We start from the raw sequence: 26572 nt of genomic DNA, 5'->3' as shown, positions 1-26572 counted from the left end.
AGATTATTATACCTATGAGCTTATTTGGGTGATTCTTGCCTTGATTACCTTCATGTTCTGGGTTAAGATTTAGTGAAGTCTGACTGTTCTAAAATTATTCATTTCACACAACTGGTACAAACCTGTCTACGCTAATGAGAAAGAAATGCCCAACATCAACCTCAGGCTTAAGAAGAAAACCTGCAGATATAGAAGAGAGCCAACTCGCAGGCCCGCTTGTGGAGGACTTCATGGAGATGGAAACACAATGACTTATTACTTGACTGTCTCTCTTGCGGAAACATCTGCTCACAGAGGACAGGAAGTGCATGTATCAGGAGCAAGCTGGCACTGAATTTAAAGTCAGGAGCCCTAGGATCTCTTCCTAGCTTTGCAGCACGGACCTAAAACATCACATCTCCTTCTCCATACCTTAGTTCCTTGTGTGTGAAATTAAGGGAAAGCATCTGAATGCGAGACCGTCTTGGAAAGAGTTTTGAGCTCCTGATGAAATGTGGGTGGTGACATAATTATCATTATTTAAGACAAATGCTGAAGATTATCACTAATAAAGATGATGACAAGAGGTGGGATTGTCATTTGTACAAAGATGGAGGAGGCTTGCAATATGCAGAAAGGGATGGGAAAGAAAGACAGGGAACCACAAGCCTGCGCTGTACAGAATTCTTTTGGCCAATAAATTCTATTAAGTTGAAAACATGTTCCAGAGGGAAGGCCCGGGAAGAATGATTCTGATGGGAACAGGTCAAACTGATAAATGACCGCAATCCTAGCTGGCCGTGAGCACTTACAAATGCTCCCTCTGACATCTGAGTTTTTTCCTGATTTAGCAATTCCGGTTGTTAGGTCATCCTAATGTATTGTTACAGAACCAACAAGCCATAGTTTTTATATCCCTTCGATTCGAACAATTACACATGTCTTCTACATAATCAAAAAGTTGCTTTGGAAATGCTTAGGTCTGTTCTGACTATGGTTACTTAATTTTTACTGTCTTCCTTGCCTTAGGAGCCCAGAGTATTTGTCTTTTAAATCCTTGCCAGGGACATGACCTTGAACCTGGCTTCCGCTCTAGAGAAACAGTGATTGGTTTAGGGAAAGAATGAATGACTCTTCCTACAGTGGACTTTCTCAAAGGGCCACGTTGCCTGCAATTGTTCACATCACCGTCTGTCGGTAGTTCCCTGGAAGCCGGATTTCGGGAAGACGTTTGGAAGCAAAGGAGAGGCACAGAAGAGAAGGTACAGTAACCATGACTGCTGACACACCACTTCTGTGCGGAGGGGCAGTAACCGGGGTGTCAGGGAGAACCACAGAGAACAGAAAACCTCAAAACAGAACGAAGGTTGCTTCTGCAGAGGAGTAGAGAATTTCCTTAGTTTTACGACTTTTCCAAGGAATCTATAAAGTGTATGTGGCCATTCGCTTAGGAAGTCCCATGCCCGGGCATAACAAAGTTCATCCGTGTACTGGCTGAAACATGGGGTGCAACTTTACCAATCCCTTGGGCTACTTCGAATACACCGAATAAAGAACACGGCTGAGTAATAAGACTTCTGAGCTCAGGAAAATCGCTTTCATCTGGTAAGCTTACCTTTTAGCTTTTGCTGAGATGGGCACCAAGCTTTTCTTTCCTGATCAAGCTCGCTGCATAGGGGATCTATAAGATAAAAATAAGCAAAACTATCCCGATAAGCTAAATTTAAAGACAGATGCACATGGAGACCCTTCATCATGCCTAACAATTTGAATGTCAGTGAATGCCCCCACCACCCCTGCCGAAGGAGAAAAGGTCTCCATCCGACTGTCAACAGTATGGAGCTTCCCAGACATAGCAATTCCTAAGGCCTGTTAAAAAGCAGATCAAGGACAGAACTGGCGAGCACACGGGACTCTTGCTGGAGCTGGTCTCTGAGGTGAGTATCTGACATCTCACTTGCAGAACTTGTTTAAATTTGCATTTAATAATGTGGTACTATTATTTTTTTATTTAGGTATGAAAACAAAGTTATGATGTTAAAATGTATGTCCAAAGAGACAAGGATATGTTTATAAACTAGATCAATGCTATCTTTCATTTAGTTACAGTGACAAAATAGGCTGTCATTATAAATCACAAATAAGATGAATTAACTAAACACAAATTATTACTCTGGGTACTTTCCCAATAACTACTAAGAAGCATCAGAAATCACTGCACTGAGTGGAAAATACGACCCCTGAGGATGCTACCTGGATAAACTTAAAAAGTACTTTTCACTGCTGGGACTTTGAACAAAAGCCTATCTCATTTGATATGTTACTTTTCATTTGAAGATTCAATGGCTGAAATTGGACATGTATTATTTAGATTTACCTCTTTATTAACCCCAGTTAAGGTTATTCTATGCTTATGTTCCTTACCTTCATCATTAGAAGGCTAAACTCGGGACTATAAAGATTTGAACCTATTTTACATTTAAAGAAAGGAATATCCAGTCTTCTAGAATGTAACATGAAATACGGCTGTTACATAAAAGCGGTGGGGCAAATGCAATTATTTTCATCTGATCAGGCAATGTTTTTGCATACTGATGCATATATGTTCCCCACATTTCAGGCATATACGTGCTTTGTTCTCCTGACCCACCATCCATAAATATGAGCCTTTTCGAATGGGAAGGAACGATGAATCACAATGATGTGAGTGACGGGATTAGCTGGACCATTTTGCCATAATAACTGGCCAGTTGAATCAGTCTTTTTAATGGCAAAAATTAAAAAAAAAAAAGAGAAGGCTGACATAATCATCTCACTGTTTTGATACACAAACACGACATGGATACACCATGGATCAGGCACATATCTGATAAAGGCCACAGACAACAGCATGAAAATTAATGATTCATTCGGTTAGTGCCATAAAAAGTTCAGAGTCTCAATCTCACATTTTAGGACGTGAGCTGAGAGGAGCTGGATAACTATGACAAGAACAGTGACATAGGGACCTACTCTAGTTACCTCTTGTTCTCACTCTAGGTCATGCTGCACCTGCTATTAACAGAGACACACAGTTCCCATCACGGTGTTTGTTGAGATACGCCAAACCACGTGGATCGCCTCTCTCTTTAGATGCATGATACAACAGAGCCTTGAATGGAACTCTACTCTTTAGGATAACAAGCAGAAATGATGTAAACCTTGGGGTATGAGGAATTACCTAATACAATGTATTGTGCCACACTCACTTTTAAAGAAAGGCCTGGACACCAAGACTCAGGGCCACAACAAGAGAGAGTCTGTTCCACCCCAGGCACTGCACAAGTTAACATCTCCATGGACTGTCTCATCAACTGCTCATTCTAACCCAAAGAAAAGTGCCTGAGGGGCACTGCTTTCAGATCTATGTCTGAACACTTTTTCTTTTCTAGCTTCCTCCTTCCCAATCTTTCTCCCTCCCTCCCTTTCTTGCTTTTTCTTTTTCTTTCTCTTTTCTTCTCCCCCCAGAAACAACAATGTAGGATTTCATTAAGGTAGAAAGCTGAGAAGGAAAAGGAAAAAGGACTGGGGGGGGGGGGAGGACATTTCCACATTTGAGTCCCAAATTTCCAAATGGGAATTTAAATCTGTTTGAAGAATCACCCCCACTCAAACACTGTGGCATTCATTTCTTTAAAACAAAATGAAATAAAAGCCAAACAAAAACAAAGAACAAAAAGCATAAGGTTGCGAGCCGAAAGTCATGTATTTTTGATGCTAAGTCCTAAATCATGAATGATAAAGAATATAGCAGCACATGGCTCGACTGTTCATGGAGATTACCTTATTTCCTTGATTCTAAAATGCACTTTTCCCCCCTCCCATTTTAACAACTCTGAAATTAGATGTCTTATAATTGACGATATCTTAGAATCATGGTTGGAAGTTTCTTTTCTTGTGATAAATCAAGTAATGGTGCCTCTTACAATTGACAGTTGTCTGGGTTCCACCAAATGCAATACTGTGTTCACAGAGACCTCGGCAAACACTCCCCAACCTGGGAGCTCAGGCTCCAGAGGCTCCGTTTGAGCTAATTATTTCATGTAAATTTCCTGTACTAGACCTTATAAAAACCTTTCTTTTCATTTTCACCAAAATTGGCATAGACACAAAAAATTCCCTCAAAGTTATGTAAGTTCTAAATTAATTACCTAGTTGGTGTTAGTCTATCAAAAGTATAAAAAGATAACTTCCAATTTGTGCCAAGAAAGAATTAGCCTGACCTCAGACATTCAGGTGGGTTAACACGTCAAAAGCAGAAAGAGGAGAAGGCCTCAAAACGAGGGAACCGTGATCGCCTTGTCAAGATGCATGGCAATCGATCAATAATGGGAAAAGGACCGACTGTAGTCCAAGTCTGTCTGCTGCTGGGGAATGTTAAGGCAGCATCAAGTCATCTGACTTGCAGGGACCTTCTTTTCTTGCATAGTTAGCCACAAAACCAAATTCCTCTAGTGGCCTAGGGATCTTTTCCTAAAAATACGGTGCCAAACAGTAATTGTTCTATCTATCTTTTAAAAAACACATAGGCTATATTTTAAAAACTCTCTGGGTGGAGACGGCAGAAGTCTGAGCAAGGTCCCATCCTAATGAATCCTGGAGAATCTCCCGGGAAAGACCCTATCTCTGAAGAGCTGTGTCCTTGCCAAACAGGGAGGGCCCCTCCAGCAACAATAAAGACCTCGCTCCTTTCACTGCGAGGAAGCAATGTGCTCCCACCATTGGGAAGTTGTAAATTGCTTTTTTACAAGTCCACAGTGAACGAAACATTAGTACTAAATCTATTGATTGAGAGTTATTTTAATTGAGGCTTTTAATGAAGAACTTTGAGACCAGCTTCTACTGGCTGCGTGGGCCTGCAGCCTTCTGGAGAAACAGTAGAGGGCACTTTGAGACTAGCACATTTTCTCCATCAACACGCCTCTTAGCAATCCAGCAAGTTCGGAGGATGTCAACCTGGGTTGAGCCATTTATCACAGGCGCTCTTTTGCACACAATGTCCTGCAAGAATTAGGACTAAAGAAGAGTATGTCTCGGACAAACCCACAGTAGTAGCTGCTACACAGAGGCACTTGCTTGAGAAACATTGTTGCCAAATTATCAATGAAAAAAGTAATCAAGGCATCATAATGTGTAAATTATATTATATTTCAGTCCTTGAAAAAAACCTTGATCAGAAGGTTATACACTAAGTAAAATATCTTCAGCTTCTTTTTAACTTTTAAAAAATTAGATATAACTGATACAGAACATTGCGTTTTGCTTCTTCACTTTCTTCTTAATTGTACAGGGTGATGGGTTTTGTTTTCAAAATTGAACAAAGTTTTCCAAGAATCACAATCCCCCTATGAATGAGAAAATGTTTTGCTCTGTTCTATACTACACACTAACATTTTCATGAACTTGTTAAATTTTAAAACTTTCGCATTTGGTTCATAGTGAGAAGAATGTATTTCTTTGCTTGTATACATAACTCTGGCTTAGTAAAGAAAACATTGTGAGCATTTGAAAACCCAGGGCAGGGGTAGAGGACTTTAACACAGACTGTGTGAAGTATTATAAACTCTAATTTTAAGTTACTAAAAAAAAAAGTCAGCTTGTTGCCCACGTATAAATGTTAAATAAACTGCATATGCTTTAAATCTCACATCGAGAGAAACTTACATTCATTTATAAGTGTACAAAGAGAGTCAATTATTTGACTCTATAATCATCACCCCTTTGCATTTAACAAACTGAAAAAGGAAGTGGGTGCAGAAATTATAGTCAGTAGAGAATCTAAAATGCAGAAGCCAAAGAAATTCATAAGTTTTCTTTCTATAGCAATGATACCCAAGATGCTTTCGATGTAATCTTCTGAATAAGAACACTGTGTAACAGCATAGGATACATGCATTGTGCATCTGTGGGAATTGTCATAAAATATGACGGCTTTAATATGCTTGAATTCTCCACGACTGCAGGTTGGGATGGGTTCTTATTTCATCTAAAGGGGAAAAAAATGCTTATCTGTAGGCAAATGACTCTCCTGTAATATATGCTCTGTAAACCTTAAATATAAAATAGTTTAAATATAATACAATCAAATAATTCTGAGTGAATTGCCCTATTCCTAGGAAGCAAAGCATGTAACCATATTTGCTGATGAATTAGATCATTCAACTAAAAATATTGAGAAAGTGAATAACTGTGATACCTAGCCACTTCTTGAAAATCCTTAGGTAGAATATTCTAAAGCTATTACCCCCACAAGTATTTTAGCAAATAAAACAGCTGAATAAAGGACTAGATAAAATTTCCATTTAGGTAACCTTGAGTTTACTGCCTCAATTCCAAAGCGGATGGTATAAGGTGAACACAGGTCCTTCTTGCACAAAAATCTGTCTAGCCACCAGGACTTGAAAATCCTACTATTGGGGTACTGCTTTAGGAAGGGGCGTGCCATGAAACTGATGACTCATACTGGCATAGCTTTGGATGACACACACGGGCATTTCATGTTGATTACGCACTTGTGCCTCACTATATGCCTATCAGGGCGCTAGGTTAGACCTTACAACGAGGTCCTTTGGCTGAGAAACTGACACTCGATGGACTATATGGGAGTGGTCTTGTACCGAAGTTTGCAGACCTTCCAGCTTGTGTCTGTGGGTCCCAAGGACAGTGCTGTCCATAATTCACCAGTATGGTTTTCTTTAGTCATTTTAGTAGTAGTTTCTTGGCACAAAAGAAAATCTGAGGAAATCGGGAACAAGCCAGGGAAATTTGGAAAAGAGGCCCACTCTGTGAGAGTACTGGAGTTGAGTCAGGGGTCATCCCCGAGTGATGATTCATTCAGCAAATGTTTATTGTTAGCCATTTGATGCTAGACACCAATGCTAGGCATTGGAGGCAGTGTGAAGACCCTTTCAGTCTTACAGCAGGAAACACAAGAGAAGAAGCAAGAGGGACAAATCATGTCTATTTCACCTGTTTTCATGTTGTCGGCTTTTGTGGATTTCAGAAATTATATGGTATCTACAGGGCTGGGGGGAAAATGTCTGGCTTCTCCCAAAGAACTTAATTTGTGCCCGGGAATCATTTAGTATCTAGAGAAATCTGAATTAGTAACAGTTGTCTGGATAAATGAATATATGATGATAACATATTTTGCAATACAGTGTAATAAAAATGTTTAGTAATACCAGTTTATATCGGCCAGGTACCAAATAACTCAAAAGACATTTTTTCTTCTATCAGTACTACCTGCTTATTACATGGATGCAGTATCATTTCCTCTTTTACTGAAGAGACTGAACGTCAAAGAAAATTAAGACATTAAAGCTACATAACTGACCTTAAACAGGAACACTGAAATAAATACTTAGTCCCCTTTCTTAAAGCCCATGTTGCTATACTCGATCCCCCCACCCCCGCAAATCACAAAGTTTTGGTTGCATGTGGCACGATTTTTAAGAGTCCGAAAGTGATGTGTAAAATCAGTAAGGTCTTGAAATGTTACATCCCTTTGTCTCCAAATCTATATTTAAATTCTTCCTTTGGATTGGGGTCCCTGACTGGCTAGGTTGGTCCAATGTGATTACTGATCCCAGGGTCATGAGTTGAAGCCCCACGTTGGACGTAGAGATAACTTAAAAACAAAATCTTAGAAAAAAATTAATTCATCCTTTGGACAACGAAAACAATAAGCATATTCACAGCAAGTAATTAATAGCTCTTATGACCTAGGTATCAAAAGCTAAGAACGTAGATACATTTTTTTTCAACCTCTTTGGGGGTTTGGTTATTAATCAATTAAGAAAAATCCTTCTACACCCCACCCCCTCCTATGACTTCAGGTGCAAACAAAACTAACACAAAGAAAACCAAACAAAAGAAGAAAGGTCCTGTTTAAGAGGTATCTGATGTTGACATGGCTTTTGGAACAGAGAATGTTCACCAGTACTTGAGGCCAAGGAAAACCAGTGGGAGCGTTAAGAGCAAAAGCAGCACTTTTAACGGAGCTTCCAGAATAGGCAAAAACCTCATGAGCTACAAGGTTGGTTTAAAAATGACTCCCTGGGGCACCTGGGTGGCTCAGTCATTAAGCGTCTGCCTTCGGCTCAGGGCCTGATCCCGGGGTCCTGGGATCGAGCCCCGCATCAGGTTCCCTGCTCTGCTGGGAGCCTGCTTCTCCCTCTCCCACTCCCCCTGCTTGTGTTCCCTCTCTTACTGGCTGTCTCTCTCTCTGTCAAATAAATAAAATCTTTAAAAAATAATAATAATAAAAAATAAAAATGACTCCCAGCAATCTCCATTAACATGAGCATGATTTCTCTGCTGCAGAAAGAAAACAGTAATACCTATCTTCCTCGAGTTATCCCGATAGAGAGCTAGCTCTCTGGCTCTCTAGACAAGATGGGCAGGTATGCGTGGATACATGCTTCATACGATAAGGGTAACGTGGACAAGCTCAGAAACATCAAGCAACCCAAATTAAAATTATCATGCTGGGAATACCACCAAGGATCAGCGTATGTTTTTATCCAGGTGATTAAAAATATCTTACAAATACAGAACAGAAATCATTTCCCCCATTGTACTCATGTCAATGAGAGTATGGGAGACTGTTTTAAAAGCCCTAATGATTAATACCAGAAGTATCTGCATGGGGATGAAGGCAGTGAATTCAGAATGAAAAAACCAAAAAGGCAACAAAAACCCCCACTACACGTATTTGCCAGGCACCTTCCTGCTTCCCTGGTTCCACATAAATATCTCTCAGCGTCCACTTTTCAACGTGATTAGGAGAGGGTGAATAACACACTTCATTTGGAAATTATTACTTCTTTTCATCACCCTTCACGTGAATTTAATTGACTAAGTGTATTTATACCAAGTTTATTGGCAGCGGAGGGCCTGGCTCCGGTCTGGGTAACAAAAGGAGAGAAAGAGAGAAGACAGTTGCCCTTGACTCAGCTCCTAGTGCGTCCCAGCGCCGTGCTCACACGTGTGCACAGTGGGAGACAAGGCAGGTACCTGTGGCTCCCCCACAGAGACAATTCACACATCTGTCTATTAACACATGGTAGGTAGTTACATTTCGAGGAAGCGTACTGACACATCTGTTTATCCTGCGTCTAAGTAAATCTCTTGGTAATTAGCATCTAAACCAGCTGAGAGGTGAGTGGTAGGTGGACCAAAGGGGTTTCACGGCAAAAACGTGAACAGTTTCATACAACTGGGTGGTTTGAAAACAAACCCATCAAGGGGCATAGATTTTTAAGGAGAAATCATCTTACAATTTGTAACTGTTGCACCATTTCTTCTCGGTAGGCTAGTTCCCTTTTCATCTGATCTTGAAAATTATCTGGTAGGAGAGACAGAGAGAAAGACGTTAATTAGAGTCGCAAAAACCTTCTTTTAGTATTTTTAATAAAAATATTACTGACGGTCCCAGAGAAGCCCATTCCCCTTTTTAAAAAGGATTGTGGTTTGTTTGTTTTTTTAAGTAAATAATGGGGCTGTTTTCAAGGCGCCATAATCAGAACAGACGGCAAATTTTGAGAGTAAGGTCTGTGTCTCATAGTTCACAGCATCCCATAGACTATCTAGATGGATGATCCCGCGCATATGATAACTAGTCAGGGCGCCCGGGTGGCTCAGTTGGTTAAGGGTCTGCTTTTGGCTCAGGTCATGATCTCAGGGTCCTGGGATCGAGTCCCACATCAGGCTCTCTGCTCAGTGGGGAGCCTGCTTCTCCCACTCCCTACACCCCTCCCCCTGCTTGTGCACTCTCTCTCTTTCTCTCTGTCAAATAAATAAATAAATCTTTTAAAAAAGATAACTAGTCAGAAATGTCTGGTGCAGTCATGTTCTCTACCTTTGCCCGCTTGAGCAGGTCACAGGTATAGAGCTTCCGCTGTCTTAGGAAATGTGGACCCTCGTGCCTGTCATGCCTCCTGGGTGATAAGATGAAGGTCTGTTAGCCATGCCTGCCTCACTGCACTCCCCAGAGACTGATCAACATACTCTGACTCCCAACCTGCAAACTCTCTCCCTCCGCATCAGCCTTATTCTGTGGTCCTCCGTGGGCCAGGAGCGGCTCTGCCTTGCCTCCATCTGAGAAGAGGGGGAGCGCTAAGAGATATTGTCATGCAAACTATCTTCGCCATTCTACACAGTGATCATTTTTACTGGGAAATGACTTCCCAACGTGTATCGTATCATTGCAACCTCTCCAGGTGCTCTTTTTACAAGTGTGGACCCCCCCCCCCCACACACACACACAAGGGTGGGTCTGGCTGACTTTGGCATTTTCTGCTTTAAATGAGAACGTCGCACAATCTCCTATTGACTCCGTGGGTCAGGGCAACAGTTTGGAAAAACCAGAAACTTTGTCACATCTTTTCCTCAGCTCTTCCTTTCACCTCTGCAGCCACTGGTGTGTGAATCCTTCCCAGTCTGCCTCCAAACTCAGCTCCCTTTGCCACTGTCATCTCCCCAACATGGACACCTCTTCCCGGAATAGCTTCCCAACTGACCACCTGGCCTCCGGTCCCTCGTTCAGCAAATCCCTTTCCTTCTCCTGCTGAAAAGTCTGTGATGGCTTCCCACCACTTTCAAGATAATAAATCCTTTACCACTCATGAGATGCTGGGTAGTTGGAAATTAAAAACATTGTCCTTTTTATTTTTTTGACTTCTACCTTTCTATCCTATGTGAATTCTTTTGAATTCCCACACCTGCTATCCTCCCTCATTGTCAACAACTCCCACCAGAGTGGGACATTTGTTACAATGGATGAACTCACAGTGACACGTAATCATCCAAAGTCCCTAGTTTACCTTAGGGTTCATTCTTGGTATTGTACAGTCTATGGATTTGGACAAATATACAATGACGTATATTCACCATTGTAATATCAGAATACCCACCAGTATCCTCTGTGCTTTGCCTACTCATCCCTCTCCACCACCCACCCCTGGCAACCATTGATCATTTATTGTCTCCACAGTTTTGCCTTTTATATCTTTTTAAAAAACCTCTCCCTTAGTCTCACCTCTGAATTTGACATGAAAGATATGTACTAGGGGTAAGAACATGGCACAAAGCAAAGGTCAAGGGGGAGTTACGGGGCAAGGAGTGCTTGAGCAGAGATGTGGAGAACAGCATTGTATACAAAGACATGGGAAGAGGCGTAAGGAAGAGCAAGTGGCTCAGTTAGTTGCAACAAAAGGGGTAGAGGAAACCCCTGTACCCCGTCACCCACCAAACCTGACTGCGGCACTTCCCTGGGATCCCAGAAGATGCTAAGGACAATTCAGAGTGGAATGGCGATCCTTAGTCCTTACTTAATTCATGCTCATTGGTCTATGATGGTACATTTAATATAGTTCCTTAAGATAAAATGAAAAAAAATATAAAGCCGTTAAAGTGTTAGAAAAAATGGGGTGTATTTTTATAAAATTTGGGTGGGGAAGGGTATCAAAGTTAGAAAAACCAAAAAAGGAAAAGATTGATAGATTTGATTAGACAAAAATTTAAAACTTCGGTATGACAATAAACTACCAACAAACTGAACCCTCAACACACAAAAGATCATGGTCAATAGCTAAAGGTAATTGATACAAACAAAAGAATATTTGTCATGTGACAAAGCCTTACTATTTAGTATATAAAGAGTTTATAGAAATCAATCTGAAGAACACATTAAAAGAAAAATGAGAAGAGAACATAATGGGCATTTACAAAACAGAAAGCTGGAAAGTAGACATAGAAAGTGCTCAATGTCCCTAGCATTGAAAGGAAACGATATGAGCTACCATTTTTCCTTAAGTTAGAAGAAATTAAAAGAAAAAGTGAGATGTGGTGTTCCAAGAATGGGACTATAAATTAGTACAGCTTTCTGGAAAGCAACTAGAAATTACGTATCAAGAGCTGTAAGAAGTTCCTAGTGTTTAACACAGCAATGCTTTCAGGAGTTTATCGTAGGGGAATCATTATAGGTATGTGCAAGGATTTCGTTCCAGTGATGTCCATTGCCTAAAACTTTGATCACTTTAATGTCTAACGTAAGAGTATATTTACAAATTCAAAAAGGATTAAAGACCTAAATGTAAGACCCAAAACCATGAAGAATCTTAAAAGAGAGCACAGGAAGTAATTTCTCTGACATCAGCCACAGCAACATTTCTCTATATATGTCTCCTCAGGCAAGGGAAAGAAAAGCAAAAATAAACTATTGGGACTACAGCAAAATAAAAAGCGTCTGCGCAGTGAAGGAAACCATCCACTAAACAAGAAGGCAACCTACTGACTGAGAGAAAATATTTGCAAATGATATATCTAATGAGGGGTTAATATCCAAAATAGGTAAGGAACTTTTACAATTCAGTACCAAAAAGACCAATCTGATTAAGAAATGGGCAGAGAACCTAAATAGACATTTTCCCAAAGAAGATATCCAGATGGACAACACATATGAAAAAATGCTAAGTATCACTCACCATCAGGGAAATGCAAATCAAAACTACCATGAGATGGGGTTATACCTTTCCCCTGTCAGAATGGGTAAAATCAAAAACACGAGAAACGACCAACGTTGGGGAAGATGTAGAGAAAAAAGAACCCTTGTGCATTGTTCATGGAAACGCAAACTGGAGCAGCCACTGTGGAAAACAGTATGGAAGTTCCTCAAAAAATTAAAAATAGAAATAGCATATGATCCAATAATTCTGCTACTGGGTATTTACCCGAAGAAAACAAAAACATTAATTTGAAGAGATACATGCACCTCTATGTTTATCGCAGTGTTATTTACAATAGCCAAGATATGAAAGCAACCTAAGGGTCCATCAATAGGTGAATGGATAAAGATGTGGTGTACACACACACACACACACACACACACACACACACGGAATATTACACAGCCATAAAAAAGGATGAGGGTTTTTTTTTTTTTTAATTTTTTCTTTTTTCCGTTTGGGACAACATGGATGGATCTAGAGGGTATTATATGTGAAGTGAAATAAGTCAGACTGAGAAAGAAAAATACCATATGATTTCACTCATATGTAGAATCTAAAAAACAAAACAAATGAATAAACAAAAAGAAGAATCAGACCTATAAATACAGAGAATGAACTAATGGTTGCCAGAGGAAAAGGGGATGTGGGGATGGGCAAATTGGTGAAGGGGAGAGGGAGATACAGGCTTCCAGCTATGGAATGAATAAGCCATGGGAATAAAAGGCACAGTATAGAGCATATAGCCAGGGGCACTGTACTAGGGTTATATGGTGGCAGGTGCCAGCTACACGGGTCGGGAGTGTAGCGTAACATATAGAAAGACTGAATCACTACACTGTACACCTGAAACTAACGTAACATTGTGTGTCAGCTACACTCAAATAAAACAATTTTAAAAAGAAAGTACATTTATGACTGCTTTGTAGTAACGGAAAGAGGCTCATGTTAAGTGAAAAACAGAAGGGTGAAAAATGAAGTGTATAATATTCATTTTGTTAAAAAAAAGGGGGGGGATTCAAGATGCATTTAAAAAGCTGGAATTCCAAAATGTTTACATTGGTTATCTCCAGGTGATAAGATCATGGGTGATTCTTCTTTCCTTTTCTTTGTATTTCTCTATGTTTATGGTTTCCTACCACAAGCATGTGTATAACTTTTGAGATATAAAAAATTGTTAATTGGCGAATAAGAAAAAAAAAACCCTAAAATTTCTGCTATGTTCTAAAGGTTGATGAAGACGCAATTTAAATGGAGATAAAAAAAAATCATTAAGCCAATTTCTCTAATGAGATGCATTTAAAACCCAACTATTGCTGGAAAACGATAGTATAAAAGGAGGTAGCAGAGGAAAGCATCGACGTGCAGTGTGCCACCCAGCACGGTAGTAAGGCAAACATGGATAGTTTGAAAGCCCGGTGTTTTACAAACAGCAATACAAAGTATGCAGCCCGCGTTCCCAGGACCAGAAAGAAGAAAACCCCCATGGTACAACTGGTTCACCTGGTAGATACTAGTCCTCAAGGGATAGGCTTTCGGGTTTACTTTGCTTACATCCTGTTCATTTTGTTATCACTACTTTTAACAACTACTGGACCTCTTCATCCGTACCGTGTTTTAGAATTGCCCCATTGCTCCGTCTCTGGAGGATGATACTAAAAGAGAGAGGAAACCACTCAACACAGAACGATTGCGGTAACAGCCAGAGGTGAAAGATGGGATAACTATATTCAAGTAGATGAAATATAGTTTGTTTTTAATAAAAGTACCCTTAACAGTAACATGGAAGAGTAGCTCTTTACAAGAATCTAAAATGATGACATAGTCAAAATCTACTCCTGAAATATTTCACGAAGCCCCACTCGCTGGGCCTTCCCTGTCATAACTGACTGGCCTTTCCATCAGTTCTCTCAAGTACCACGAATTTGTCACATGCAAATCCAAGGACTCAACTTATGAGCCCTCACTAATCTCCTTTATACAACAGTTTTCAGCTTCCCAATCTCATTCTTCGTTGTCGGTTTTAATCTCAGTCGTGTACTGAGAGTATGTCCTGTGCCCACAATATACAGGTGTTGTGCAGGCAGCAGCAGAACGCCCTTTCCGGAACCTGTGAACAATGCCATGCTGTAGAGGAGAGTAGCAGGTGTAAACAATCAGAGAGGAATTAACACAAACACCCGTGGAGTTAGAAATAAACACAGTAGGACGTCAGCAAAAAGTGCCTACTATGAAAGTAGGAAGGCTTCCTGGAGGTGATGGCTTGAACTGTGTTGCAAGTGATTAGGAATGCCTAGATGAGGGGAGGCGTTCCAGACTCGAGAAACATAGTCTGCAGAGGTGGAAAGCAAGGGGAGAGAGTGATGTGTAGGGCAACTGGAGCTTAGCAAGGACAGGAGAGGAGGTAAGACTGGAGAGGCAAGGTGGGCCAATTATGGAGAGCTCTGAGAGTCAGTCAAGAGTTAAATTAGATACACCATGACCAACAGTAGGGGATCACTATAGCTTCCTGGGTGGAAGATCTGGAGCCAGAGGTAGAGCTTTGGCAAGACTAGGCTAACGGCAGTGGGTGGGAAGGGCTGGAGTGGGGGAAGAGAGGAGAAGGCCCAGGGCATCCTGTTGCAGTGACAGGGGAAGAGAGGGGGAGAGGGCCTTCTCCACTGGTCGCCTCATCCAGCAACTCTCTGGCAGGTCCCCAGTTCAGGGCTGAGTTGGTACCCTTGGCTAGTGGCAAGAGAGTAAAATGAATGAAAACTACAGCCAAGGGATGGATGCCATAATAAAGGAAGGTATAGGGCTCTGGAAGAGAAGGGACATAGTTGTGAGGGAAGGGGGCCACAATGACTTTGGTGGCAACAATGACTTCCAGATTTATAGCAAGTAGAGACACTTGCTTGTTCTTCCTCCTCTAAACTTTTGCCCTATGGAGACCTGCTTTCTCCTCCTCCTTCCTCTTCTTCCTCGCCCCACCCCTCCTCCTTCTCCCCCTCCATCCTTCTTCTGATCTTTAACTTAACCCTCTCCATGCCCAGGATTCATCCCTGTGGTCCTTATTAGCCCTCAGAACCACAGCAAGAAGGCTAAGAGACACTCAGAAACTTGAACCTATTTTAGAAATGCTTTTTGAGAGCTCAGTGCTAATAACCTTTTCTTCCTCCTCCTCCATCCTTACCACTACCACCCTCACAGCTGACAGTACTGAGCACATCTCTCGGGCTGGGCTATGCAGAGCACTTCACACGGTTCCTCTCTTTTACTCCTTGCATCCTCCCACGAGACAGGAATTATCTGGCCCATCTGACACCTTCCAAGGTCCCACACAACCAGGAAGTGGCAGAGCCCCAGAGTGAACTCAGGTCTGGGTTCCTAATCCTCACACATGATAGCTTAGCTGAGGTCCACAAGCATTCTCAGTAAACCACGCTTTCAGTGTCATGACTGAGAGTCCCCTTCCTAATAAAAGGCTCTGCGAAACTCTGGCTGGGACTCCTCTATGCTTCCTTCTGATGTGGCTTCACAAAGTTCGTTTTCCCCTCTCCATTTGAGCGAATCTAAATCTGTCTGCCAGTCTCATGGCCTCTCGCGTTTAGTTAACAAGCACGTAATGCACATTTGCTATTTTCACGGGTGTGAAATTAACTGCCTCTTTGTGGTATGTCTAAACCACGCATTATTCAAACTTGGGCACACACATGCCACTTCCTTGGTCAGTGGAGTAGGCTTCAGATATAAAACAGGAAAAAAATTTTGTTGTTCTTTGAGAAGTGTTCCATGTATGTGGCAATCACAGAGCATTAGCTTTAATTCAAAAGGATGAATGATAGTTCTGAATCAAAATAGGCCAGTCGTACTATAACATTCTAACTTCTTTTTAACAGAAACATGTACATACTGTATGGCAGGGCAATTAAGAAGGGAAATGTACCAATTATTATGAATTACTTAATTCCTTGAAATGATTAATTAGCTTTTATCAAGGGGATAAATTATGGATACACTGACTTTCTGTGGAGTTACGTGGGTACGTTAGCGGTTCAATGGAACTTTGACCCACTCTGCTGGATCTAAAAGCAAGGGTTTGCAAACCCAACAATGAGATAAATATCAGCTTATAGGGGAAACAAATAATTCAATGTCTGCTCATCGTTGCAAGGAACTGGGTATTAAAATACTGTTTGAGAAATGAGAGAACCATGGATCCTTTGGAAGCACTTGGTTTTTAAGGTTTCAGAGATATTTTTTTAATGTTTCTTTCTCTTTTTCTTGAAGCCATAAATTATGACGATCCTAACACATGATTAAAAGCTATAGGCCATTCTCCACCCTTCCATCTTACTCGAGGCCTCAGCAGGCAGTCTCGAAATTCAAAACATTGAAGCACTGTGAACGCCGAACCTCCCCTGTGGGTACTGAGAGATCACAAACTTGGCAGACCCTACTGCTCCTTGTGGTCAGAGCTCTCTTCCATCATGCATCCTCCTTGTTTCTATCCCTGCTAAGTGTTCGGTGAAACTCAGTTTGAGATGTGCCAGGAACCCAGTCCTCTTCAAAGCTGTTACCAGAGAAGGCACGTCTTTTAGTTGTGCTGACAATCACATTTGAGAAGCCCTGGTGAACACAGACATTCATGCTCAAATTATTAAAATTGTCACAAGGACTGAACAATCTTCTCCCAGATGCTTGTCTGTGGCCCTAGCACAGGAATTGCCAACGAGAATTTTGTGGTTCCTGGATTCCTTACAAGGGGCATGCTGACATTTTTAAAAAGGGTCCCAGAAAAAAACTAACATTAAATTTACAGAAATCAAAACATAAGCTTACATACTAATTTCTTTCCCACTTTCCTTTCTCTGGAGTGAGGAATATGACTAAAGGAAACTCCAAAAAGTTTGAAAAAACACCACTGTGATGTATTTGTCCTAATGTGACCCAGCCCAGGGCTGGCGAATTTTAGAAATTTGGACACCTAGCATTAAATTCTAGGACTCTGGGAATAGAATAGAGTTTCTATAGAATAGGATTTCTATAGAAATTCTAGGACTTTAGGAATAGAACCGACAGTTTTTACGCTCCCGTATCTGCCACCAAATTCGGAATGGAATTTTAACATTAAATATGAATGGGGAATCCAAAACTGCTAAATTATATTAACCTCAGTCAATAAAACAAATATATGTACATTGAATTGTTAAATTGTAAATCTTCATATTCATACACATTTCAAGCACCAGGAAGCGCTACAGATATACCCAAGAATAAAAATTCATTGTTCTTTTGTTTTTCCTACCTTGGAGAATAAAAGTACCTGAGTAATTCTTTTGTTTTGAAATATATAATCTAAAAATGTCAGAGTATTTAAATACGTCTACGTATTTAATGAAATATTTCCATACATATTTTACATACACGTAATACATACACACAGATACACACCTATCAATACGGTAAATACCAAAAGGTTCTCATAAGAAATTTAATCTGTGAGCTGATTCAAAGCATAAATAACAGACTACAATTTCCCAACATTTAGACAGAGGCCACGAGAAGACCCCGTGGCATTTTCTTCAAGCACTTCGTACTCTGAAGCCTATTTTTAAGCCTAATTATAGAAACGTCGTCACATATCATAATGCAACAAAATAAAAGGGATTTCTTACTGAATACTGGGAAAGACGCACTTCCTTTTAACACCTGGAATTCTTGTTCTAGTCGTCTCCGTAAATCTATTTGTTCAAATAAAACCTTCTGAAGTTCTTCTAATAAAGAAAAACAGAAGAGCCATTTTACTAATCTTTACAAATAACTCTCCAGAGAACAGTTATATATGGCAATTTATTATTATAAGACAAAATATTTTACCAGTTTAAAAAGTGTGGCATAGACATAGGATAGATTTTGTGCAGAAATCCATGAATATAAATCAATGTAATATATTATTTTAAAGTATTATATTACAGTGTCATGTATTGATTGATATGTATGCATTAATCTCAATTATATCCACCCAATGGTCCATATATTATTCATATGTTGCTTGTCAAGCTTAAAATATGGTGTAGAACAAAAATATCCTCCTGTTATCTCCATGGTCTTTTGAAGCTAAGAGAAGGTCTACAGAATTAAAACTTTTCTTTACCTTTCCCCATATTTTCAACATCCTTTTTGAGTGAATGAGGTGAATTTGTCTCCTGCGTGTGTTCACCTTTTAAAAAAAGGAGAAAAAAATATTGGTTTTGTGTAGTCTATTTTCTGAAATTTTTTAAAAAAATATTTTATTTATTTATTTGAGAGAGAGCACGAGGGAGAGAGAGGGGAGAGAAACCCAAGCAGATTCTGCGCTGAGCACCGAGCCCCATGCAGGGCTCGATCTTACAACCCTGAGATCATGACCTGAGCTGAAACCAGGAGTCGGACCCTCAACCGACTGAGCCACACAGGTGCCCTTCTTTTCGTTTTCTTTCAATATCTACGAAGGAGCTTGGTTAATATGACTCAAAAGTGGGAGTTCTCAGAGCCAAATGTTGTCCCCATTTACTCATGCACAATTCCCCCTGAAGCGCGGTGAGAGCTGCAGGAAAAGAGGACACAGTCTACCTAGCCTCAAGTGGCAGCCCTCTCCCCGCCCCCACCGCTACCCACCCTCTACAATGCAGGTACTTGCTCGATGGGCAGAAGAGGAGGTTGGACTATTAGCGTGTCCGGAAGAATTCTGATCAGAGCTCCTCTCCTTCCAGACGCGAAAGAGCCTAGTGGCAATTGGAGACACTCAAGGTTGTGGAAGTAGAAAGCTCCTGCCTTCCCGCATCACCACAACTTGGGGGCAGTTAGAAAGAAACAAGAGGAGGCTTTTGTTCTCCTTGGGAGGGAATGTATAAGTTTGGAGTGATTTCCTAATAATTGATAGGTTTTTTTTTATCAACCTAAAACAGAGGTGTGAAATAAGTTCCATTACTCTGTAATATTCACATGCTTGCTGATAATTTCAGAACCACTTGGTCTTCAACCAATAAAAACTAGATTGTGGATAAAGGTTAGGTGTTCTTACCTATCTTGTTTCTGTGCTAACTAGAATGATGGCAAGCTAAAAAAATGGATTTATGTACAGTCATACATTGAGTCTAGGTAACCTAGGAGACATAAATAAACCAAAGGAACGTAATCCTTTAGCTAACCAGAATTCATTTTTCCAATTCCAACTTGCTATCTGCAAACACCCATCTAATATAATTAAGCTTGCTATGTTCACGTACGAGAGGACAGACAAAGGTGCTCTTAGGTTTCATGGATTCCCCCTTCCTTGACCCCTGGGTTGGCTCCTTCCCCTCCATCCATTGTGCTGTCTGCTAACCCACTTTCCACAGCCACCAGGCTGCGTGCTACTTGAGGGTAGGGGCTCTGTGTTTCCCGCATGGCCAGCACCTAGCAGAACGCTGGACACATAATAGGTATTTAATAAAGTGTTTTTAGTTGTCACTGAAAGGAACTGCAGGAAGTCATAAATTCTAAACCATAGTATGGGCCAGAATGCATCATTTCATTTTTCTCCTCACCATTCATTCATTTCCCTTCTTCAGCAAGAAATAGAATGTAATGGCCCTAGGCACCGGTGGGAATACTGGGAGATTTCACTGTCAAGGTAAAAATTCCTGCAAAGAGGGAAACAGAATTTCTGCACATACCAGTAGCCTACAGAATCAAGGAGGGACAGGAAAATTTTTAATGTGATATTATAAATGGTGATTCTGCATTCTACCCCATCACCGTTGGGAGTAAGTATTTGCAGGAATGAGTGGATGCATATATGTGTCTGTATATACATATATGTGAATATACATATATGCAAATACTCCTGCACATGGGCATAGTGATGAAAAGGTGCTTCCCCTGGTTCCCCGTCATTAGGACACTAATGTCTTAGGCATCCCTGAGTTCCTTAACGACAGGCATTTCTCTACTATCTAGATCATATCTGTACAACCTCATTCTCGCTTTTATCTTGGACATGACCTCTCTCTATAGGCTTTGAGCATTCAAACCTTGGCTTGCTTCTTTATATAGAATAATGAAAATACCCGTGAAGCATTTTAAATATACACTTCAATCTAATTCCTAGAAAATACTACGATCCAAAAGAAGAGAAACAGGAAGGTTGATAATAAATCATAAATATATAAACCAAGAATAATAGCATTTTGAAATGAAAATAAATGCAGATTGTGTGCAGTTTTACCTCTGTTCACTCTGGTCTCGATCAGTTAAATGCATAGCTGCTTCATGTTCACATACAATGTTGAGTGGAACAAGAGAAGAAACACGCATGCGAGTACCCCCACCACCATCTGCAGGGCTGAGTGAGGAAGGTTCACCATCCTTCCACCGTCCCAGCCACTCGAAGCATGATTTAAATGAGACCGTTCGTTTCTGAATTCTAGAAGCAACTCTAGAAGCTGTGTCCTTATCACATTACAGAACTTTTTGATTCATTAGTGTAGTTTATGGACTGTTTATCTTACAGTACGTTCCAGTTGGATAATTAAACTTAAAAATTGAAATAGGATATGTAAACTTTCTTTCTCCTTTGCAGTTAGGAGGTTTTCGTAGGTGTGAAACCATCCAACAAACGGCGAGTACGTGGAAACTACTTGAACCGCAAGCAAATCTACTGATGATATGAAGTTTTTCTCTGCCCCGGCTTCGTGGAGCTTTGATTAATATTTTACATCAGTGTCTCATCTCAAATAGATACTTTGTGGCAACTTCTCGGTAAAACCTGCCAATTTGGAGCTTGGAAGAGTCAAATGCCTCACTTATAAAGGGTTTTTAAAAATGGCTAAATGTTGGGTGAGTAAGGAGCACAGACGCTTCAGCTGCCTTTGGTGTGTATCTCTTACTGGACCATTGCCTTTTGTATATTACTAATCTGTGCAACCAGATTGTTAATGGTGGTTAAAAATGACCTCTGGGAGCCCGGATATGTTTGTTCACTATTACTGCTAATGTTTTCCATCTGGTTAAAAAAAAAAAAAAAGCAGTCTAATACTAGATTAAATAAATGAGATTTAGTTGACAATGAGCTTCCAATTTTTATAAATATTCCATTAGGTTAAGTGCATTTTACTTTTCCAAAATTAATGAATGGGTTTAGAGACATCCAAAAATTAAAATGCTTACTTTCCTTTCCACTATATTTTCCCTTAAAAAAAAAAAAAGTTACAAAAAGGCAGGGGGAGATCCTAATTGCGTAGAGTTATAGGAGGGAAAATTATAACATGGAAGGAACATCTTTCTTAGAGGCCAGGCCTAAAATATATCTTAAGTCAGACTGTCAAAGAAAACGGTCGGGCGGCTTAAAGTTGGGGAATAATGGATAATAAAGGCATAAAATGCATCCAGTGGGTTGATGTGACCAGAAGTTGCTGCTCAGGGACATGTCTACACCAGGACTCCACAAAGGCACGTTCATGGAGCCAGTCTGCCGTCACCTGCTTTGCTGTCCGTGAATCCTGCCTGCCCTGAAGGATAGGGGCAGCACAGTGCCACATCGGGGAAACTACACCCTGCGGAGCGCGGTGGAGGCCAGAGAGCCTGGGACCACAGGGTTCCTGTCCCGTGGTCTCTCCAGGAGCCTCAGGCACCACGCGGTCCCATATTCCAGGTGAACCCTTGGTTCTGCTCTCACAGAGCCATCAGAAACTGGAAGTGCAAGAGGGATGGACGTGAGAATATGCCACACGAGCGGTAAAAAGCAAATGAGGGGGAAAGTGGAAATCCAACAGAAAAAAAAACCCAAAACAAAACCCAAAACAGACAACAGATTCATTAGCACCACCTTTCAAGGCACAAGGGTAGTTACTGTCTCTTAAATATCATGGCACACCTCTGTTCAAGAACCATGCAACGACTTCCCATGGTCTGCGTTGCATAATCCACTCCAAATTCCTCCCCGGTGCCTCCAGGTTCCCCCATAACCTTGTTTCATTAAGCTGAGCCAAGCTGCCTTTCTCTATCAGCAAGCACAAAACCTTTACTCTGTTGGGCCCTCATTCCTCACATCCGCTCCCTCTGCCTTATGTTTTTGCCCTTCCCAAGGTGGCCCACCCACAATGAGAATGCCACCCAACCCCCTATTTGTGTAAAGCCTTTCCCAACTTCTGCAAATGCTGTTGATCCATTCCTTCCCGGGCTGAAGTTCCAAGTGTTTATTGTCTTCACTCGACCACCTGATGTAGTGGGGTTTCAACTCAGCAAGCCTAGTCTTCCCCAGCTAGAAAATCTGCTTTCTGAGAGCAGAGAGACCTTGCCCAGTAGGTAACACCATCACCTCTACCTTAGGGAGGAGCCCAAATACTGTTTGCTCTTCATTTAAATTCAATCTGGTTTGCAGAAGATATACAAAGCCATGCTACTTTAAATCCTCAACTGTCATAAGGGGTTTTTAAGCATGAACTCATTCCTATGAATGAAAAAGCACATTCTGATCCATTTGGATAGTGGAAGACATACTCTATATTTGTAGTTCACTGGGGAAGTTTGTGATGTTTCCGTTTTTGTTCCTATCTGACATTTTGAAAATTTCTTTCAGAGCTAAACATCATAGCACTGAATTTTAACCAAGACTTGAAAATATTAATGTTTATGTCTGCTGTGGCCTCCAAGGGCAAAAATACCTTACATTTTCAGAGCTCATTTAATTTTAAGAGCCAATGGAGTAGGTCAGATGACCTGTTCAGTTGGTGGTCATGGGACAGGGCAACGAGCTGATTCAATAGATAATTAGTCTTCTCAGGCTAAACTTGAATTCAATAAACAAGATACTCAACTATCGCACCCCGCGTGTGTATAGGGTTTATTAAGTATGCAGGGTACAATACGCAACGCCTGATATCTGGATGAAGAGTTAAAACGTTGACATTCACCCATCCCTTCTACAGAGGTACCTTCTCTCTCCTTTCGCTGGCCCCCTTGGGGTTCAACTCCCTGGAGCCCGCAACCAGCATTCGGACGCACTGCCCCAGGCTGCAGTCCCAGGGGCTACCACTAAAAGGGCTTCTATGTTTCTTCCGGACGGGACTGTTGACAACACTTGATGAAAAACTTCTGGGGAAAATGTTCCCATTGAAAGAAAGGGTGTCATTTAACTGCACACTGAAGGATTAATTGAGTCAAACTATTTTGGTTTGGGGCCGTGCCTCCGCATAAGACCCCCATTCCCCCTAACATTTGGATGAAGAGTGAGGATTTCAGTCAAACATCCAGATGCTTCCAGAGTTGGCGGGTGGAGTCTCCTGTGCTACCCTATGGTGCTCTGGTGCCAGAGGGCAGACCCTGGAAGACCAGCTGTGATTGTAGAGACTGCGGTTGCTCCTGCAAGGTCATGCCCTCGGGGCAGGGCTGAGGCTCTGCCCTCGGTCTCCCAACAGCCTCTGCCCAGGGCCTGGCCTTCTGTGGAACAGACTCCATTTATACAGGTTTAACTCCCAGATAAACTCTGCATTCTAATCCTTAAACTTAATTTTAGAATCTGGTTTTGATTTCGATTTCCTGGGATTTTTGCTTTCTCTTTCTCTAACAACTGATCTAAGAGGTACGATGTGGATGGGGTCAAAGTTCATCTGCAGTTAGCATAACTACTGCATTTAATAATAACCAACACGCAGCACAACGTATGGTTTAGAGAAGTTTTTAAGAACACTTTGCATTAGGGCATTAAAAAATCAATGACACAGAAAGCGAGGTTAAATAATTTTCTCCTCTATCAGTAGGACACAGACTTCTGCTAATTTCTTGGTGCTAAATTCTACATCAAATTCTTCCCCTGTGATGTTTGGCACTTCAGTGAGGTCACAGAACAGAAGAAAAAAGAAAATCAATACCACTGGAGAGTCTATGCTACAGAATGAACTAAATATTAACTCCATTAGCGAAAAAAAGGCGTCAGAACAAGATTAATACCAGGGAAATTATAGCAAAATAAGTTATAGCAAACTTTATAGTTCATAATCACAATTTATTGGAAGTTTGCAGACATATTGCTTCTTGAATTAGTATATTTTGAGTTCATTTAGAATTCTCTGAAGTTTCAGAACTTGTGCTTTCAATAAATGCTATTTTTTTTTTCTGGAGAATTTTTCAGTGTTCTCTATCTCCTTAAATGTCATATAATTTTTTAAAAAAATCATTAGTAAGAAGGGAGATTTTTTTATAAATAAAAAGAAACTGATATCTGAAAATGGGGATAATTTAATTTTGAATACCTATATTGAAAAACCTCAACATTCACTGTTCATAAAAATGTCTGTAGTAATTCAGAGGTGGGAGGTTTTATCGAATTTTACAGGTGGATAAACTGAGGCACAAAGCCGTTAAAGTATTTACCCAAAGTCACCTAGTGAGAGAATTAAAACCCAGATCTACCAGTTGTACTCCTTAGAATTTTTCTTCTTCTTCTTTTCCTTTTTTTTTTAAATCATACGCATGTTCTAAGATTGAATGGAATAATAAATCAGAGTGCCTCATTCGCTATATATTCATGAGAAGTGTAACTGCTTCTTACTATTCTCAGAAATCCGTCCATAGCATATTAAGTACACTAGAGAATCATACCAGTGAAAATCAAATTGATTTTAAAACTTCTATACATATAACAAGATGCAGCCACGCTCAGAGTCCAATGGTGCTGGCGTTTCTACAATGAAATGTATTGAAATCGGGGATGACTCCACTTCCATGATTTCCTTGACCTGCCGGTAGCTTTAAGCTGTCTCACCAGCTTACCCCACTGCATTCAATTTCAAATCACTTAACTTCACTAAAGTTATTCAAAACGGATATGCAAAACCTTACTCTGGGATTGCAAGCAAAATGCTGTCATTTATATTTTTCAGTAGGTAATATTTTGCCCAAACTACCAACCCCCCCTAAACTATATTACTTGGCTTTAAGCCATGAGTCTAATTTTAAAGAGACCTATGGATAAAAGTTCTACAGGCTTCTGAGGAATTTTGGCTGCTTAAAAACTTCATGTTCGGTCCTTCTAATTATATAGAAATACAATATCTGCTGTGTGTTAGGCTAACGATCATTAGCAGGAAGGTTCTTAAAAAATCATTTAAAGATACCATCCTTCAGAGTCCTGAAAAGTAATAGTCACTAGTAAGGTTGAAAGGTTGAAGAAAGACTAAATTTAATTAAAATGATGAACTAAAAACAACCCACACAACTGAAACTAAGTATTGTTGCTAAACTGAACTTATATTGGGAAACGATTGAAGCAAGTATCTATATTTTAAGGTTATGTCTATATCCTTACGTGTTTCGAGAAAGGACATAGAAATTTCTTGAAAAACTATATTTATCGTGGCCACGGAAGTGAAAAATTCATATCAAAATCAAAAACTGCACCCTGACTTACTAGGTAGTTTGAAAAGACATTTTATTCTTCTATGTTATACTGCATGTGTGCTGACATAAAATACTGGTATTTTCCAATAATAATGATGGGCTAAAGGAACACACGGTTCCATTAACCTTATCTGACCGTATGTTTTGCAGACCATTGTTATAGTGTTCATACAGCATTACGGCTTATCTTTCTTCCCCTCTTGACTGGAAGCAACCAGAGGGCACAGACTGGTATAGCTTTTCTCTCTAAATCCCCAGTGCCTAGCAAAGTATCTAGCACAGGGCAGGCATTTGGAAGTATTTGTGGAGTAATTGAGTAAATAAATTAATGCGATCACGTGGACGTGGAAGTTAACAGTTGTTACTTGGGAAGAAATACACCTCCATTCACAATCGGGGTGTTCTGGATAAAGCACGCTACCACCACTCCAAAACAGCTAATCACAGGCCTTCATAATTTCACTGGCTCTTGTGGATTTTTGATGCTTTGCTAAATGAATGGACTCTTGGAGTCTGACCACAAGTAAATACCTTAATACCAAAACATAGGCCAAGTGGATACCCACTCTGGGATTTTCTCGAATGTGCATTTCAATACAAAGACCATGCGCTAATCTTCCCTGCAAGATAGGACAGCTGAAGGT

At 40.5% G+C, this 26572-nt stretch overlaps 1 protein-coding gene across 1 annotated transcript in view; it reads right to left on the bottom strand.

Annotated features, from left to right (window-relative positions):
* Positions 1–1597: 1597 nt before the first annotated feature.
* SKOR2 (SKI family transcriptional corepressor 2) overlaps positions 1598–26572 on the bottom strand; it is a 32548-nt gene continuing 7573 nt past the window's right edge. The window contains exons 4-7 of the mRNA XM_040632539.1: positions 18664–18729; positions 18185–18283; positions 9300–9367; positions 1598–1660 (exon numbers count right to left, since the gene is read on the bottom strand). Of these exons, the coding sequence (XP_040488473.1) occupies positions 1598–1660; positions 9300–9367; positions 18185–18283; positions 18664–18729 (296 nt within the window). The remainder of the gene's footprint in view (positions 1661–9299; positions 9368–18184; positions 18284–18663; positions 18730–26572) is intronic.

Source organism: Ursus maritimus, unplaced genomic scaffold, assembly GCF_017311325.1.
Source record: "Ursus maritimus isolate PB19 unplaced genomic scaffold, ASM1731132v1 scaffold_18, whole genome shotgun sequence".
NCBI lineage: Eukaryota > Metazoa > Chordata > Mammalia > Carnivora > Ursidae > Ursus > Ursus maritimus.
Note: the sequence above shows the minus strand (reverse complement) of the source record. Positions and strands in the feature narration are given on the sequence as shown.